Here is a 19,600-nt window from a genome sequence, read left to right on the forward strand (position 1 = left end):
AAACCAGAGTTCAACAAGGGTGTAACTTTTATTAATGGGGTATGAATTTTAATTACTCTTTGGACTTGTGGATTTTCCATGAAATTAACATTAATGATAATGAAGGCTCAATAATATTAATGTTGTGTAAAAATATAAATTATTTCATTGTATGTTTGTGTACATAACTATTTAATAAAACTAGCTAACAATATACAAACTAGCGGCCACCCGCGACTTCGTACGCGTGGATCCCGTTTTAGCCCCCACGGGTGGAGTTTTGTAAAATCCATTTTTAGTGAGCACCTACGTTCTAAAAGGAACCCCCATGCAAGGGACTCCTAGCACTTGTAGTTTCTGAGATTTCGTGATGAGTGAGTAAGTCAGTCAGTGACCTTTCGCTTTTATATAGATAAAAAGTAAGTAGGCAAGTGATGTCACAAAAAAATATTTATTTTTGTCAAAGAAAACTTCAAACTGGCATTATAAATATCATGGCAATAGCAATATGAGGGCTCTCGTTTGCAATCCAGGCACTTAAGGCTTGAGGATTGTCGGCTTATCGCCACTCAGCCACCGCAGAGGATCGGTTCTTGTGACGAGAGACGCCGCGGGCTTGAGTTGTATTCGGATACAAAATGTTGATTTTTTAAAGGAGCTTCTTTGGGTGTGACTCACACCGTGTGAGTAACTTTACGCATGTGACAAGGAAATGGTTGAAATTGACGGAAATTAAACAGGGAAAATCCATATCTATACTAATATTATAAAGTTAAAGAGTTTTTTTTGTTGTTTGTTTGTCTACTTGAACGCGCTAATCTCCGGGACTACTGGTCCGATTTGAAAAATTCTTTCAGTGTTAGATAGCCCATTTATTGAGGAAGGCTATAACATCACGCTACGATCAATAGGAGCAGAGCAACAATGAAAAATGTTGCTAAAACGGGTTTTCACGCGTACGAAGTCGCGGGCACAGCTAGTATTAATATAACCCTCAGACTTTTAGTTTGTCTAACTATAGTATTAATTGACAGGATCAAGTAAAACCTATGCCATACGCAGTCTTCCTTGGGTGGAAAGTTGAGGTCAAGTCTAAAAGTTTGGTAAATTAGAGAGAACTGTTCTCCTTTAGTAAAGGATAAACAAACTAATACTTAATGATGATAATGATGTATGCTATGCAGTAGGTATGTAGATATACTCGTAGCATCGTTCAAAACGCGCACTTGTTAAAGGGAATCTATTTATTTTAAGTCTGGAAAACTCCAATTAGATTGGGAACAAACACACTAATTGATTAAACTATTCATGTCCCACCTTTGAATCGAATCTAGGACTCTTAAGTCCAAATATCCAACCACTGGACCAAGTATCCTGTGACCAAGGTATCACAAATTACACTAATCATTTCTATCCCTACCCTACATAAACTAGTTTTAGCTAATTGGACTACCCCGCTAGACGTAGGCTTATTGATCTTGATTCTTGATTCCCAAATGGATTAGTACACGTTAGTCTGAACGCTATATCAGCTGTTAATTGTATTACAAGATGCTCTATTAAGTATATTACATGGATAGGTACTATCCATGTAATATACTTACTAATATGTAATTTTCTTTACATAAATGTGATTGGCAGAGCCTGCCTAGCAAAATTTTGGTGGATAAAAATCTTATTTCGATTTAATACTTACTCATCTATTACTTCAAAGCAAATAAAAAGTACTCCATCAATTTTAGTTCGAACTCCTACAATGTATTTTGTATTTTGTTTAGTTTTACCAAAGGACTTACGTATTTTTTATTTATTAAATCCTTTTAAAAAAAATGACGAGAATAATAAATACCCATTTTGGGTAATCATTTTATCTAACTCTACCACTAGAGTTCATTACTTAGGTTTCATGTAGCCATTGTATAAAAAAGACATCTAAATTACGCGTAGTTATTATCAAAACTTAAATTTCAAATACAAAATAAATATTTTCATTGTGACCGAAATTGCACAAAGTTGTCACACCATTCCAGCGGTTCCCACACAAGTGCATTCAACTAGTTGCACCAATGTACCTATCACAATGGGTCGCAGTTTGAAGTTTTTAAACGGATGCAACTATACTATACTAGTTACTAGAACTAGTAGTTTGTTGGGCGCCATACTTTTTCGTTTTTGTGTAACAACGCGTGGTGAAAACTTTTACTTTTATTATCTCTTATCGTTGAATGAATACAAAGCTATGCTATGGTAGCTCTTTCTTTAGGTATTCTAATCTGTTCTATTCTATTCTAATAGAGAGAGAGAGAGAAAGAGAGAGATAAAAGTTCATGTGTGATGGCGCATCCATTACGAAATCGTGAGTAGGTAGGTAAAGCACATTTTTCATTGTCAATAACAAAATGAAAGCTCAATGAATGTGGAAGCTGCATAAACTAGAAAAAGTTCTATTGACCGATTTCAGTCCAGAGTTTTGTTAAGTGGTAGGTATTTTTGATTTTGTTTTTAAGTCATTGAACGCCGAGACGCTAGACACAATGAAAATTGTATTGTTCGAGGCTCACCGGTGAGCCGCGTGGCGTCCAACGTGTTAAAGAACTCAGTCTGTATTTGACATGGTAAATGCCGTATCGGGACACTTGCGCGAAAAACACTAGCGCGAAAGACATTGGCGCGAAGACACTAGCGCGAAAAGCCAGTGTCTTTCGCGCTCATGTCTTTTCGCGCTAACGTCCATTCGCGCTAGTGCGCAAATGGCTTTTTGCGCTAGTGTCTACGTGCTAATGTCTTTCGCGCAAGTGTACCAGAACCGGTAAATGCTAATGAGACTTAACTATATGAGGTGGGTAATAAACAAATTGATGAGTGAATTCTGAGTGTGTGGTTTTGCGTGTAATCTTTGCACATTGCGAATACTCTCTATAATTATATCATCCGAATTTTAGTATAATGTAATTAATACCTACCTAACACAAGACTTGAGTACTGATACATTTCTCGAAAACATTGCGGATCTTAATCAATTTCCTGGAAAGACGAGTGAGATAAGTAAAAGTTATTAACGTAAGAGTATATTCCCATGTTATTTGAATCGAATAAGGAAGATCTGAAAGCTCAATCCAGCACTTATGTCAGTCTTTGAGGCAGCGTTGAGTAGGTGGCTTGTTATACAGGGTGTAATGCAATTAACGCCAAGCCTCTTAGGGTTGTATTACACTGGCGATTTACGATCTTAAAGCGAGTGCGACACGATAGAGTAGTCATCAGATTCTTATTTTCTTAACAAAACCCTTTTAAAATCAGTAACCTTCAGAACTGTCGACTCCATACATAAATGATTTTACGGCTCTCCCATACCATAATATCCATTTGAACAAACTTACTGTTTAATTATCTGAAAAACTTACCATCAGGTGAGATATAGGCCATGAGCTTCCTCGTTGTGGATAAAAAATAAACATGCAACAAACGAGATACAAATATCCTATATAAAATTGTGTCTAGCCTTGACGTTTGTAGGCTTGCTGCTCATATTTGCTCGTAGCAAGTTATAAATGCACTCTTGCTACGAAAACTGTAGCAGGCTCTCGTAGTCGCTCGAAAAGTACTAGTGTGATAGGTATAGTCTTTAGATGTTGTAGATACAAGAAAAAAAAACCAAAAAAGAAGAGAAAAACAATCAAACAGTTTATTTAGTTCATTATAAAAAAAGTTAACTTTAAAATTTTACTGTAGTTGAAGTTTTCTAAGATGTAATTTTTTTGACGCCATATCTCTAGTCTTTCAGATTTTACTCCATTAAGGAATTTGAAATGTACTCCTATCGCCCTCTTTCTCTCTCTCTCTCCTATAAGGGAAATGCTGGTTTACAAGGTATTTGAACCAATTGCCTTAATTTTAGACCGCAATGAAGGCAGCACCACTGTGCAGACAAAATTGCAAGCAAGGCTAATATAGTTCCTAACTCGAACGCGGCGCGTGACTTAATCTAAAACTAGCCTTACATCTAAGACTTGACTGCACATTGAGACACATTGCAATGGTCTAAGTCCAAAGTAGGTACGGCCACAATTACAAAACATTAAACTAAGAATGTAAAAGGTTTTAATCTCTCAAATCTAAACGTGTTTACCTACATATTATGTCACCAAACTAGTGATGTATTAGATAGTTAATAAAGAGATTTTTATGCACAAAAGGCATGTATTTCACCGCAATTTATTTTAATNGCTATGGACCGGGCGGAACACCTGCTACTGCGCTACGCACAGAATGAATCCTTTGGTGCGGAACTTGATGCAATAAACGAAGGTAAAAGTATACCACGGAATAGTAAATTACTTACCTTGACTCCAGTGTTGGATGAAACAGGCCTACTTCGCGTTGGAGGCCGTATTGATGCTGCATTAGATGTAGCCCTGGAAGCAAAAAAGCCTATTATCCTAGACGGGCGTAATCCAGTTGCTCAGCTCATCGCACGACACTACCATGTTAAGGCCGCACATGGGAGTCAAGAGACAGTTGTTAACGAACTGAAACAAAGATATTGGTTGATACGATTGAGACCCACTGTAAAAGCGATCGTGTCTAAATGTATGTTTTGTCGCATAAAGAAATGTAAGACCCAGATTCCACGTATGGGAGATTTGCCTCAAGCGCGATTAGNAATTTCCTGGAAAGACGAGTGAGATAAGTAAAAGTTATTAACGTAAGAGTATATTCCCATGTTATTTGAATCGAATAAGGAAGATCTGAAAGCTCAATCCGGCACTTATGTCAGTCTTTGAGGCGGCGTTGAGTAGGTGGCTTGTTATACAGGGTGTAATGCAATTAACGCCAAGCCTCTTAGGGTTGTATCACACTGGCGATTTGCGAGTTCGAAGCGAGTGCGATACGGGCAGTCGGTTCCAAAATTGCCTCATCCGCTGACATAGCTGTTAGATTAGTTACTTTGAACGTAAGTAAAAGTAGATAGGATAGGAGGATAGGGGTCGGGATTTGTCTAATATTTGGGGAATGCACTTTGTACCGTATCATGAGTAGAGTCTTATTTTAAAAGGATGCCAGCGATTTCAAAGTCACCCTGTATGATATATTTTTTTGGCTTTCCCATACTAAAAGATCCATTACTGTTAAATTACCTAAAAAAACATCAACTACCGTTCTTTGCAAACGAGATACAAATATCCTAAATATTTTTTTTTTCTATTGCGAACGTCATGTCTTGCTGCATGAGCAGTATGAACTTGCTCGTAGTAAGTTAGCTACGAAAACCGTAACAGGCTCTCGTAGTCACTCGATAAGTGCTAGTGTGATACAGTCTTAGGATGTTGTAGGTACAATAAAAAATATATTAAAAAGAAGAGAAAAACAAACATACATTTTAATTTGTTCATAATAAAAAACTATAAAATTTTATTGTAGTTGAAGATTATTTTCTAAGATGTAATTTAAAAAGACTTCTGATATGTAATTTTTGTCGCCATTTTAATTTAATAATTGAGACTTTACTAAGTTTGAAATGTTCTCCTATCCACCCTCTTTCTCTCTTTCTCTCTCAATGCTAGTTTATATAAGGTACTTGAACCAATTGCCTTAATTTTAGACCGCAATGAAGGCAGCACCACTGTGCAGACAAAATTGCAAGCAAGGCTAATATAGTTCCTAACTCGAGCCGCGGCGCGTGACTTAATCTAAAACTAGCCTTACATCTAAGACTTGACTGCACATTGAGACACATTGCAATGGTCTAACTCCAAAGTAGGTACGGCCACAATTACAAATCATTAAACTAAGAATGTAAAAGGTTTTAATCTCTCAAAACTAAACGTGTTTACCTACATATTATGTCACCAAACTAGTGATGTATTAGATAGTTAATAAAGAGATTTTTATGCAAAAAAGGCATGTATTTCACCGCAATTAATTTTAATTAATATTTTTGAGTTGATGATAATTGAAACAATATACATTACTTACAACACTTTACGGGACACGTTATGAAACAAGGCTTAAACCACGGTAATACTATCTATACAGTATTCCAACTCGGCCATATTTTTGAAATAAATGTCAACAGTCGCGCGGTACGTCACAGTATGATAACATGCGATAGGGCTGCCCACCTACAGTACCCAGTTTAATTACATCTGCCCACTTAGAATTTCTATCTAGTTTTGTGATTGTATTTTTTTAATTAGTTAGACAAACAAAATACTTTGTGAATGGAATAGGTTAAAAATGTGTGTTGTTTTGTGATTAGTAGATTTAATTTATTTAAAACTACATAAATAATTTTGAAACTTTAATAATCATAATGATCTGTTTCGTTAATTTCGGGCGAGTGAAGTCGTGGGCAAAAGCTGGTTTAATACAATATAATTTTCATTTCAAATCAAACTGACTGAAAATGACAATTTGACTAGTTTTTGACCAATTTGACCGTAAATGACGGTCAGTCAAATTCAATCAGTTTTATCATTTTTAACACTTGGCCAGCGACGCGACGTCCATTCGGCCATTCGCGACACCCCCGACTTTTGCATACCGAGCGCATACCGAGATTTGAATTTCGAAAGAAAGTTCTTGTTTCGTCTGTTTATATGAAGTTACAATACTGTATGATATTATTACCGTGCTTAAACCTAAATAAATAAATAGACATTTTATTTTTTCCGTTAAAATTATCTTTTAAACTACTTATTGATTTATTTTAGTCCCAAAATATTTGTACTGACGAAATAAATAAGAAGTTTTAAATGGTAAGAAATCGTCCCAGCAAATACATTTACCGAACAAAAGGAAAATAAAAATATCATTCCGACCTCTATTGGGAAAAAGTGTTTCCCTATATTCGAGAAGGGATCTATCGAACTATCCGATCCGCAAAGGACTGTCGGCCATTATGTAGTGCCCTTCTGATTTGAGACTGTTTTACAAAAAATAAATAAAAAACGAGAGGCATTTTTTGTCTGGAAAAGTTGGCGGAGGCGACCCAGTGGGCTGTGTATTTTTGTGACAATTGCTGAGGCCGTTTATTCGCACAACTACGTTTTAGGCTGTACGATTTTGATGCAAAATCGTACGAAGTAAAAGGCATAAGATTCCACAGTAAACTTGATGTGATCAATGGTCGTTCGTTCGTTCGTTTCAGCCAAATGACATCCACTGCTGGACAAAGGCCTCCTCCAAGATTTTCCACAATGCACGGTCCTGCGCTGCCCGCATCCAGGCTCTTCCGTGGGACCTTTACGAGATCGTCGGTCCACCTAGTAGGAGGCCTGCCCACGCTACGTCTTCCAGCCCGTGGTCGCCACTCGAGAACTTTTCTGCCAACAGCCATCGTCTCTACGAGCTATATGCCGATGTGTGGTCAAAACTTAAGAGTTAACAAAACTAGTTCTGCGAACAATCTCTTAGGTCAGTAAGGAGATTCTATTCCCAGTTTTTGTAGTTAGTTCATCATCATTTCAGCCATTAGGTCGTCCACTACTGAACATGGCCTCCCCCAATTCCATAATGACCGGTTGATAGCGGCCTGCATCCAGCGCCTCCTTGCTTCCTTTATGAGGACCTTGGTCCACTTCGTGGGTGGACGTCATACGCTGCTCTTATAAGGTTAATTACATAATGTATTGTATAGGTAGAATTAAATCTAGGTTTACTCATCGATAACACTTTCAAACAGAAATCTAATTGATATTCACAAACACAAAAAAAAATACAGTCAGTTATTCATGTTTGGTAATAAATATGTATGTCTCGCAAATGCAAACATAAACGGACATGGTACAAAACAAATTGAAAACTATCGTTTTAAATGGAAATGTATCCATTTGCTTTCAGGAAATGTGTAATATTGAACATGATGCAGCAAGGTTGCATTTTCTAAAAATTGCATAGTAACAGTTCCATACATTTAAGCCTTATAAATTTCTTTTTGTTTAGTCGGTTATTGTCTGTACCTTTGTAGAAATATTCTTTATCATATTAAGAAAAGCTGTGATTTTGAAAAATAAAAACATAATAACTCGACGCAAAGACTTGTGTAATTTTTGAAACAGAGATGCACACACGCTAATATTTTATTAATTAATACGTATTACAAACAACGCTATGCCTGCCTCTGTGTGATGTCACATATAACCAGTGTGAGTGTGAGAGAAAACGTGATATGCACTGTTTTATTCTTTGCGCCTATAAGTAAAGGAACAATTTCATTTCAATCCGTTTGCGTTTGCCTATCTTCTTCGACTGTGTGAGGCGTGACTTCAAATCGCATCCCTACTGCCAGATTTCATAAGCCACTATAGCCATCTGATATGGCTCAATCAGACCAAGATCGAGGTGTCCCTCGCCTTCCTTTCCGTACAATCAGATGGCTCCAATACCTAGAATCTTAGAAAGTTCTTCATTTTCCCACCGGGGAATACAATAGGTCTAGTCCGGAATAGACCTAGGTCGAGAAGGTCCAACTCTAACCACTCGGAAAAGGATCTTAGGCTATANAGGCTAAGAACTCATGGCGCGATTCTCACTGGCGCCCGCGGCGGTTGCAGGCCCGCAGCTTCTGTAGAATGCAGATACTTATGTAAAAACTAATGCACAACTCACGATGCGGTTTTCACCCGCAGCGGGCGCGGTTGTAATCGGGTCCCGCTTGGCGGTTTTCGCCCGTGCGAAAACCGCGCAAAAACCGCTCGATCGGCGGGCGGCCATTTTGTACCAGTGATTTAGCACGCGGCGCGATTTAAAATCCCGTCGTGAGTTCTTAGAATAACCGCGCAAATAACCGCTCCCGTGAGTTTTGAAATAAAACCGCAATTCCACAACCGCCGCAGGCGCGGGTGAAAATCGCGCCGTAAGTTCTTAGCCTTATGCTTCTAAAATGTTTAGTAACACCACGAACAATTTATGATCTACTCTAGGACGCAGATGTATTTTAATTTTATTCAGAACAACAAACAATGTAGGTATATCGATAAAAGCGGAAGCTCACTGATTGACTGACTGATTGACTACAAGTGCTAAAAGTCTCAAATTTTGCATGGAGGTTCCTTTTAGAACGTAGGTGCTCACTAAGACGGGATTTTGCAAAATTCAACTCCTAAGGGGGTAAAACGGGATCAACGCGAACGAAGTCGCGGGCGGCGGCTAGTTACTTAATATAGATTATACCAGTATTATTAACCATAATTAATATTACTAATTATGTAACCAGTTCGGTTCGTTCAGATTCTAGGTAAACAGGCTAATCAATATCGTCTTCCTAACTCAATATAATCTTTGTGCTTTGGGGAAAATAACTTTACCATTCATTAGTACACCTTCCTAAATAACCTAGATTTATTTAGTAATAATTTTCGTAATGAAGACGAAGAAAGTTAGGTCCCTTTTCACCACTTGCTGGTAGAGTCTCTGACAGTCTATTTGAAACTTATCTGTCAGATTAATAAGTGAATTGACTTGGTATCACATGTGCCTCTGATATGTTTTTTTTTTTGTTTTTTATGTGACAGGAGGTAAACGAGCAGATGGATCACCTGATGGTGATGATCCATCCGACCGATTTCGGNACCTGATGGTAAGTGATTACCGTCGCCCATGTGGTAGATAGTCACTGGTAAATGTCACAATAATATTTATCTAAAAGTTCATCAGAACCTATTGAGTCTTACGCCCGTATTCACAAACATTACTATGAGGTGTCACAGTGCACGTGGACACACAGGGTGACACACGAACCAATCACAGAGCTCTATTAACGCTGTGCGTTCGATTTGCCGCTTCACTTAAGTAAGCATGGTTTGTAGATACGGGCGTTAGTTACTTTTCTATTTTCTTTAAAAGTGTATCAGGAGCAAACTTCGTTCTTTCTTTTCTAATGTTCATACGTGACGTCACAATATAATGTAGATTTATAACGAGTCTGTGACGTCATCGTTGGTTAGTTCTTCCTTCGAGCTGGGAAAATATTTACTTGTTAAGTGTATGACTTTTAATAGATTTATAGCTACTTTGTATCGCGAGAATATTCTGCACTTTAGGGTTCATATTTTCTCATTGTTATGTTACCTAATAAGTAATAAAAAAGTCATGAAATCCATAGGCATATAAAAAAGACAAGATGAAAATACATACATACATATAAAGTACATATTTTATAAGTAACATGAATTTACACAGGCACTAGTAAGTATTTCATGATAAACAAAATTGTTTTTTGATGTGAGTAATAAAATAAATGTTTCGTATATTTAAAAGACATAAATATTTCATGGACTCATCCGAACAGTAAAATGGTATTTCATTTATAAAAGTTAGTATTATTAAAAGTTTCTGTAAATTAAAAATGCTCTACGTGTTTTGCTCGAATGAATAACTTAATAAACTTTTTTTTTTTTATTTGACAGGAGGCAAACGAGCAGACGGATCACCCGATGGTAAGTGATTACCGTCGTCCATAGACACCCGCAGACCCAGGGGCGTTACAGGTGCGTTGCCGGCCTTTAAGGTGAAGATACACTCTCTTCTTGAAAGCTTGCAGGTTGTATCTGTCCGGAAACACCGCAGACGACAGTCCGTTCCACAGTTTGGTTGTACGGGGCAGGAAGTTTCTGTAGAAACGTACTGTTGTAGATTGCCGTAAACTACGTTATTCATCAACTTTCAACGTGTCAAACTTACTAAAGTGTAACACTATAATCCGGGCCTTTCCGGCACTTACAGGGCAGATGTGTACCATCCTAGACTGAATCTCACATAACATCAACGATTGCGGTCAGATACCTGCCTTGTCTTGCAAAAAAAAACCGACTTTGTAGTAATACAATCAATGCATTTGGGAGCAAACACCCAAATTACATAAGAAACTACATGTTTTAAAGATACTATAGGTACTTTAGTGCAGGTATCATTATCTCAGAAATAAACTAGGATGCTTTAGTATTGTTGAAAGTTAACACTACCGCCCCTGGAGACCAAACTGAGTACGCTTCGACAAGTGTTGTGATAAGAACATAGTTGTATTGTTAACTGAATGGACAATTTTATCTAGAACATTGTTTCCCAAACTTATTTGAGACGCGCCCCCTTTCGACCATACAAAAAATTCCGCGCCCCCTCCTCCAGTCAAGATTATTTATTGGTCGAATCGAGCAGTCTGGAATGCATTCTCTCAGCGATCGCAGGTTTCTTACAAATGGTCCGCGGCTTTGCGCCCTTATATTGTGACGTGACAGGGCTTACAAATATGAAGTCTCGCTGAAGTTTGACCGTCACAAAATCACCCTCCCATGTCGCTCGAATATCTCAGGCATTCACTGAATAAGGCGCTAGACCCATAAAACTAACACTCTTATAGGTTAAAAGAACGGATAATACCTATACAGGGTGATTTTTGTATCAGTATCCAAATTTTCAGGATCGACTTTTTTCTCCATATTTATTTATTTTCATCCGCTATGCGCAGTTTCCAAATTGACTCACGTGGAAAATTTGCTTCGTTCATGGAAAAATACGTACACACAGTTAACTGCAAAGCTTAATAGACATAATGGTGAGCGAAAATAAGCAATAACCTTTAAAACTTAAGATATAGGGCATAGGCACCCGCGGATTACACTTTCAATATTTATTTTTGCGTAAAATACTACAATTAAAAATAATTACGATAAAGTTGTATTATCAAATTGTTCTAATGAGCTTATTAAAAAATTTGGATACTGATAACAAAGTCACCCTGTATAATTCATTTATTTATATCATAAAAAGTTTTTTTTTTTTCAAATTGTGGTACAATTTTTATTGTAAACAACTTTTCCAGTCGACTTTACTGAAAAGTATTTGGTTACAACTTAAAATTTTAACGATGGGGTAACACCATGGCAACAAACAATCTACAAGTTAGTTCTACTGTGGTTCTACTTTCTATGGGGACCAAAGTTAAAAGTTTTTATGAAAGTCTTGTACGCGATGGTACAAGATATGTGTTGTAGTTGTCTTGACAGAAGGAAACTCTTGAAACTCTTGATTATTTATTTAAAATAATTACAATATAAATCTTGACAATTGTGTGCACGCTAATTAATAGGTTGAGAACTTGTGTAAGTAGAACTGATCGGCGAATGCTTCAAGTTAATAAAATTAAATATTGCAGCATTTGCATGACCTACATAATTACTCGTGACTTATTGTACTTTGTACAAGTCTTGAGGCTCGAGAAAGCTGGACAATTTCGAACACTCATATTATGCTGTACCTTTTCATATAATGCTGTTCGTTCGTTCGTTCGTTTCAGCCAAAACACGTCCACTGCTGGACAAAGGCCTCCCCCAAGGTTACTGCTATAATGCTGTACCTACTCATATTTGAAAACAAAACATACGAGTCTGTTAGTTAGTTAGCACGCTAGTTAGTAACCACGTTCTAAAGACACTTTAGTCTGGTATTATCTCGGAAATACTAGGATGCGCACGTATTGTTAAACTTAACACACTACCGCCCCCTGGAGAGCGAGAACACGTTTCGACAACTTAGTATTGTCACGGAATAGATTAGTTCCTTGTAAGAACCAGCATTTAACAAATTGCTCTAGTTCCATGGTAATAAAGTGCAGATTAGCTGAGTACCAGTTATGTATTGCAACTTTGCAACTAGCGTCTTTTTAAGAGTAGGCGCACACCGTTGATTTTAAGTTGGCCGATAGTTGTGCCCGATTTTAAATTGTATGAAGAATCGGCCAAATCGAATCGGCGTAGTGTGTGCACTCCCATACATGCCCATACTGATCAACTGCCCGACTAAACTATCGGCCGACGAAAAATCAACGGTGTGCGCCTACGTTAAACCATTAGGTAAACCAATCATAGTTATCACAAATCATAATATCGTCGACGTCGTCAAACAACGTCGCATGTCTTCATCCGTATAATCTATTTTTGGGCATTAAACTACTCTAAAGTAGCTCCATTATATGACTTTACTATTATTTTTCAAAATTCATAAACATATCAAAGCTACAGAATCAAACACCGACGGATGTGATAATTCTAACGCAGTTTCCAGACGTGTTCTTTTTTATCAACCGATTTTCGATTCGTCGTTGTTCGATGACGACGACGATATTTGCACCGCTTTCACATAGTCGCATATGAGAATAATGGTCCTTGCGATGACCAAACTTCTCAAACGTGGAAGCATGTTCCCGATTTGTAATACAACGACAAAATAACGAAATTACTTCCTCCATGCTCAATGTAGAACCACAATCTAACAGATTTAATTGAAAGAGAAGAGACTGTCAAAAGCTTTCAAAAATTCATCACCTAATATTGTAAATCAACCAAAGGAATTTAACAAATAATAGAACGTAATCCAACTCATCCCAAAAAATAGCACACCGTCTGTCAACCGGAGTAATCCAATAGCACCTTTTGCAAGGCATAACAAAAGCTCATATTAAAAAAAGACATGAAAAACCTTAAAAATAGATTTCTAATGTATCAAAAATAGATTTCATAATAATGGTGACGATTTACGATTGAAAATATACTAGTCATCACGCATGAAAAAGACTGGGACAAAAAAGTGTTGTGGTAGAGCCCGTTCGTTCATATTTTTCAACGTATGTACGTACTTACTTGGATGCAAAAATTGATCATAGTGTCCTTACGAAATATTGAGAGAGCACCGAATTCTTTTGTGCGAATAAGGAAAGTGTATCAAACTTAAATAAAGTTTTACCATAGCTGATGTTTTTGGTCATAGTACCTACAAAGGGATATAGAACTAACTTCTGGAATTAACAGAGCTAAAATCATTCATTTATAAGAAAAATATTGCCTCTACAAAATATCCATATCATTTGAAATTTAAATGTTAACTAATAATTATGACTTAACAAACAATTCCTCGTGTGTAATGTATCCCCAGCTCGATATCCATTGAATCAGGTTACCCACAGGCCTGCAACGGCATTCCTAACCTTGTGGGTAGTCGGAATCGGCAGCGACCACTTAACTAGGTCAGGAGTGCATCGCATTGCACGAGGCGTAAGTCCAGTTGTGGGCTCAATTATTAATTATTTTATTATGTTTTATGTATTACTAGCTGTGCCCGCGACTTCGTACGCGTGAAACCCCGTTTTCGTAACATTTTTCATTGTTGTTCTGCTCCTATTGATCGTAGCGTGATGTTGTATAGTATAGCCTTCCTCGATAAATAGGCTATCTAACACTGAAAGAATTTTTCAAATCGGACCAGTAGTTCCGGATATTAGCGCGTTCAAGTAAACAAACAAACTCTTCAGCTTTATAATATTAGTATAAATAGTATAAATTTTCAGTCGAGTCTTAAATAAATCTGAGCTATTCCAGTAGACCAAACGCTTTTCTTAATTGATTACTAGCAATTTGTGAATATCTCAGAAGTAAAAAGGGGCATACCTTAAAAAAATCGTGACTTAATACATCGTAGTACCTACTCTATCATCGTATACTCTACATTCATGCAAAGGGGCTGGTATGAGAAGTACTGGATCCAGTCGGTTTATTTAAAAATAGTTAATCTTATTCCAGTTTACTTTGTAGGTATAAATATCTAATTACTCATACGAATTACTACGTTTATTGCGAAACCAGACATCTGTTTCAGCCAAAAGACGTCCACTGCTAGACAAAGGCCTTCCCCAAGCTTTGCATCCAGGACTTCCCGCGACCTTCACAAGATCGTCGGTCCACCTATGATGTTACCCACTGAATAAAATACCACTCAGTGTAACTGATGTGCGTAGTCCGTAATACAGTTTATTTTAGATTTAATTCGTACTTTTTGTTTTTGCCGCAACGTCGTAGCTGTCACTCTTAATCCACATGTCTGAGGGAACTCCGTTTGCAATGAAAAGTGCTTACGACAGCACGTGAAGCTTACCACTGTTGGTTCTTATGTAGCTGGAATACAGGCGAATTTGCAATGACAATGTGTAATCTGATGTGCTTGTATTACGCTAAGTACTTCTTCATTATCGTTTGTTATGACGTCAAATCAATCCATCCATTTGTTACATTATTTTATTCTGTCTGTGATGACGGTTTGCTTTTTGTGACAGGGATTTTTACCTGTCTGTCACAATTTTAGGCAATAAATGCGAAAATAAACTGTTTTCAATTAATCTTTAATGTAATCTTAGTTAGTAAATCTATAAAAGCGAAAGGTCACTGATTGACTGACTCACTCACTCATCACTAAATACTAACTACAAGGGTCTTTTTTGCATGGGGGTTCCTTTTAGAACGTAGGTGCACACTATGACGGGATTTTCTAAAAGGGTAAAACGGGATCCACGCGTACTAAGTCGCGGGCGGCCGTTAGTTTATAATAATAATACCTAAAGTCTTTTATTAGTTTACTATTTGTACCGTTGCTTAGAAGGTAGGTGAGATAATTTTAACAAGATTATGTTTTATATCCTTCGGTGTCAACTACCTAATTTTAACATTACACGGCAAATGAGTGTAAGCGGTGCAGAAGTGAGCAACCTTTTTCCAAAATATTTATCTTTTAAAAACATCTTTGTTAACTGTCACTGAAAACTGTTGACTCTATCAAATCGTCACAGTTGTCCTCCGAATTTCTTCCATGTTTTTCGGAAAATCACGTTTATTCAAATCAAATACAATATCAAAACCAAACTGGAAACATATTCATAAAGTGATTTTACTCAGGTATTGTACCGATCCCATGGGAATCGATCCCGGCATCTTTGAGAGTCAAGATTGCACTGCTCTATACCGTGGTGGTGCGTTTTGTAGATCTACGCTTAAAAGTAGATTCAAATCAGGCTTAGTTTGAAGCTTTAAGTATTTAGCTTTAACTCCGGTTTTGAGTTGTTCCATAAGTATACGTCTCCTATGTAAGTGTTAACTTCAAAATTATAATCAAAAGTAAACATTTTAAGCAGTTGGGAACTTTATGATTTCTACAGAACTTTGTATTAATGTCACCGGAACAAAAGACTATTATTTTTAGATGAAAGGACCTGTCATTCAGCCCTTTCTGAAAGTTATAGCAAAGCTGTGGTTTTGTTTATATTGGAGACGACCGCTTAGTTCATTTTTGATACTTTTTTCTAGGAATTTTAAGTAAGAAAACTGATAGTTTACGATTTCAGTATCTACCTAAGATGCAATTATGTAAATGAATGAAATTGACTGTAGTGTGAGAATGGAATGAATAATAAACTTTTAGATCGAAAATATCAACTGTATTCCAAGCAAGTTCATCATAATAACAAAGCAAAGTAACTAATGTCAGAATGTATCCATCCACAAAGAGCTTCGTGTGAAAGACAGACTATCGTCAAATGTGCAACTACGAATACTGAAGTTCTTTGGTCACGTCTCTAGAAATGAGAACTCGATGGAGAGACTGGTGGTTCAGGGTCAGGTGGAAGGCAAGAGAGCACGCTAACCCGCTGGATAAACGCCATCACAAAGTCTACTGAGTCCACCATGGTCCAGTGTAACCGTCAGAAATGGAGGCACATCGCCAGGAGAGCTACCCTCGGAGATGTATGGATGATGATCGAACACCCCACCGTGTACCTCGTCAGCGCAACCACGACCACTCTGACAAGAGTGCCCGACTAAGATGAAGAAGAAGCAATTTGGTATTTTGCTCATTAGTAAGTAGTTACTTAAAGAAATACAAACTCGTTGCATTTTGTCTGCACTTACGTGCTTTTCGCTACAAAATAACTTATGCGAACCGTTTTTATGTTAAACTAGCTTTTGGCCGCGGCTTCACCCGCATGAAATTTAGTGTTACAGATCGGCATAAATTATAGCCTATATGTTAATCTGAGTTACAAACAATAATACTGTAAAGTTTCAACAAAATCAGTTCAGTACTTTTTGCAGACATCCAAACTTTTGCATTTATAGGTAATATTATATTTATTGGATGTAAAAAAAAAACAAAATAACAGCCCTTGTGACACTTCCTGCAATGGATAGATGGATGGCATTTACTTATAACATTCCTGAATAGTCATGTCAGCCAACAATCCACAATATCAATATCGTTGTAATGTGAACATTGAACGAATAACCGAGCTTTTTGCATATTGATTGACATGAATAAGGAAGGGAATAGTTGTTATTGGATTATTTCCGAGAAACTTTGAGACTTAGCGAGAAAGTTATTTGCTACTAACTTTCCGCCCGCGGTTTCGCCCGCGTGAAATTTTGTCTGTCACGGAAAAACTTTATAGCGCGCGTCCCTGTTTCATAAACCGGGATAAAAACTATCATATGTTCTTTCCCGGGATTCAAACTATCTCTTTTCAGCCAAATTTCATCAAAATCGGTTCAGTGGTTTAGGCGTGAAAGCAATACAGACAGAGTTACTTTCGCATTAATAATATTAGTATCTTAGATGGTGTGAGAACAGTTAAATATTGTGTTATCTAACAATACAAATAAAAATAACTAACACTCAGAATCATTGTGTCCCTCAAATCACAATTAGGTAATAATAAGTTTTTCCTTGATTTTTTTTTATTTTGACCAAGATTCTTTGTACGTTTTTCTTAAAAGGCGTCTTATTCCAAGATTTTAATTTTATTGTCCTCATTGTCTGGAAGATATTGCTTTATTGGCTTTTTTTCCTGGTTTTGTGTAGTAATAAGGTGTTTTGTTATAAATGTAAAATTCTGAGCTTTTTGGAAAATATGGGGTAAACACACGTGAGCGTTGTGCCCCATATGGTTTTTTGGGCTTCAGCTGAGGGCCCCGTGGATTCAAGGGCCCTCAGTTAGGTAAGTCAAATATTTTACTATCCCATTTTTTTCTATACCTTAGGTGGGCCTCTAAGCAGTATTAGCCCAGGGCCCCCTAAAGCCCCCTATAACCCCGGCCTGGGTTGTGCTTACAATTACAGTAATCTTCTGGTTCACAGCTAGTCGAGAAGACGATGTTAGGTATTTATGTCTTAAACAATATTTGGAAGTATTAAAAAATAAATCCTGACTTTTCAAATTTTTCAAAATATATCAAGAAAAAGGTTGTCGACTCCTAGTCCAAGCCTAAATACTACGAGAGATTACGAAACCCTAACAATGAATAGTTAATAACGCGCTTAAAAATTGGACATGGGCAAGCAACCGCGGGGATGCCAGTAACATTTTGATAATTTACATGTATAACTGAAATTTACTTTTGCAAGTTTTACTGCCGTGCCGTAACTACTGGTAGAGATTTTTAACACGCGTTTTTTAATTAAGTAACCAGCTTAAAAATCTTAAGTTATTAAAGAGAAACACGGGTCTCGTCTCAACGCGATATTTTTTATATGCTCACGGCTTGAGACCCGTGTTTCTCTATATTAGTTGAAATGTAACACGAAAGTTTAAAATCTTTAATGTTAATATTAGTTTCACCTAAAAATTGTATTATAGTTCTGTCACATGTTATAAAAATTGGTGATTATAATTACCGCGTGTTCAGGAGCCAGTTTATTCATATTGAAAATTGAAAGTCTAGTTTTCCTTTTGATTTAATTTATTTGTATACCAATGAGTGTAATATGAGAATGTATTTTTCAGTGTAACTATTGTACACCCCGTAGTCTATTAGTAGGAAAAAAAGACTCGAAAAAATTGAAAACCTAAAATTGTACTTTCTATTAAAATCGAATTTGGGCCATTTTCTTTTGGTTATCCTTATGAGTATATTTGCTATTTGCATAAACATTTTTAGATCGAGAATCGAAGAGGCACCATGATTGCAGGATTACAATTAGATTGCCAGCAGTCGCATGCGATATTTCCTTACAAAGCGCCATTAGACAATTTCCCCCGGAAAAAATTAGATAAAACACTCCCGTATGAATATCGATTATCAATATCTTATTCATATTCGCGGCAAATTGAATGAATATCGATACCATTTTTATGTAATGTGACGTAGAATAAAATTGAGTGCTACTGATTTTACACACTGAAATATTTAAGAGAAATTATATTATTGGTGTTAATTTGATGATAAATCAAAGTATCAAAACTTATTACGTGTCCTAGAAAACTTTAGTTTTCATGTTTTATAATTTTAATTGAAAATAGGTAGCTGCATTATGTTGTCATCTGAAATTATTGCTAAATACTCGAACTGTTTCAAATGTTCGAATTTATCTTTTTTTTCAGGATACCTTAATTTTAATTTAGTACGTATGCATTTCAAAATTATATCAAATAAATAAAATTCACTTACCTTAAAACTGGTCGGGGATAAAATACGCAGCTACTAACAACTCCGCATAACTTTCCGCAACTTTTACCGTGTACTGCTCGCTACGTATTCGCAGCGCGGGAAATTTTGCCAAACTGCTGGAAAGCGCGCCAAAACTCGCGTACTTACGCACCGCGCCGGCCAATCACAGCGCTCGCACGCCTCCGCTCACATAACCCAGCCAATCACCGCAAAGGCGAAACACTCAAAAACTTTAATAGGTTTTTCATGTTGCGGTAATCGTTTTAATTATCGAATGCTCTTACAACTGATAATAGTGGATAGCCCGTGGCCATTACACGGCAATGAGGCGATAATTTCATCCTAATTCAACCGATATG

At 36.9% G+C, this 19,600-nt stretch overlaps 2 protein-coding genes across 2 annotated transcripts in view; one reads left to right on the top strand and one right to left on the bottom strand.

Moving 5' to 3' along the window:
- Tk (tachykinin) overlaps positions 1-19,359 on the bottom strand; it is a 73,207-nt gene extending 53,848 nt beyond the window's left edge. The window contains exon 1 of the mRNA XM_028302138.1: positions 19,242-19,359. The gene's annotated coding sequence lies outside the window, so the exon portion shown is untranslated. The remainder of the gene's footprint in view (positions 1-19,241) is intronic.
- Positions 10,390-19,600, top strand: part of COMMD4 (COMM domain containing 4) — a 54,195-nt gene continuing 44,984 nt past the window's right edge. The window contains exon 1 of the mRNA XM_028302139.1: positions 10,390-10,418. Coding sequence (XP_028157940.1) covers positions 10,416-10,418 — 3 coding nt within the window. The 5' untranslated portion in view covers positions 10,390-10,415. The remainder of the gene's footprint in view (positions 10,419-19,600) is intronic.

The sequence above is a fragment of the Ostrinia furnacalis genome, unplaced genomic scaffold, assembly GCF_004193835.3.
Source record: "Ostrinia furnacalis isolate ACB-3 unplaced genomic scaffold, ASM419383v2 OfSCF1084, whole genome shotgun sequence".
NCBI classification, from domain to species: domain Eukaryota; kingdom Metazoa; phylum Arthropoda; class Insecta; order Lepidoptera; family Crambidae; genus Ostrinia; species Ostrinia furnacalis.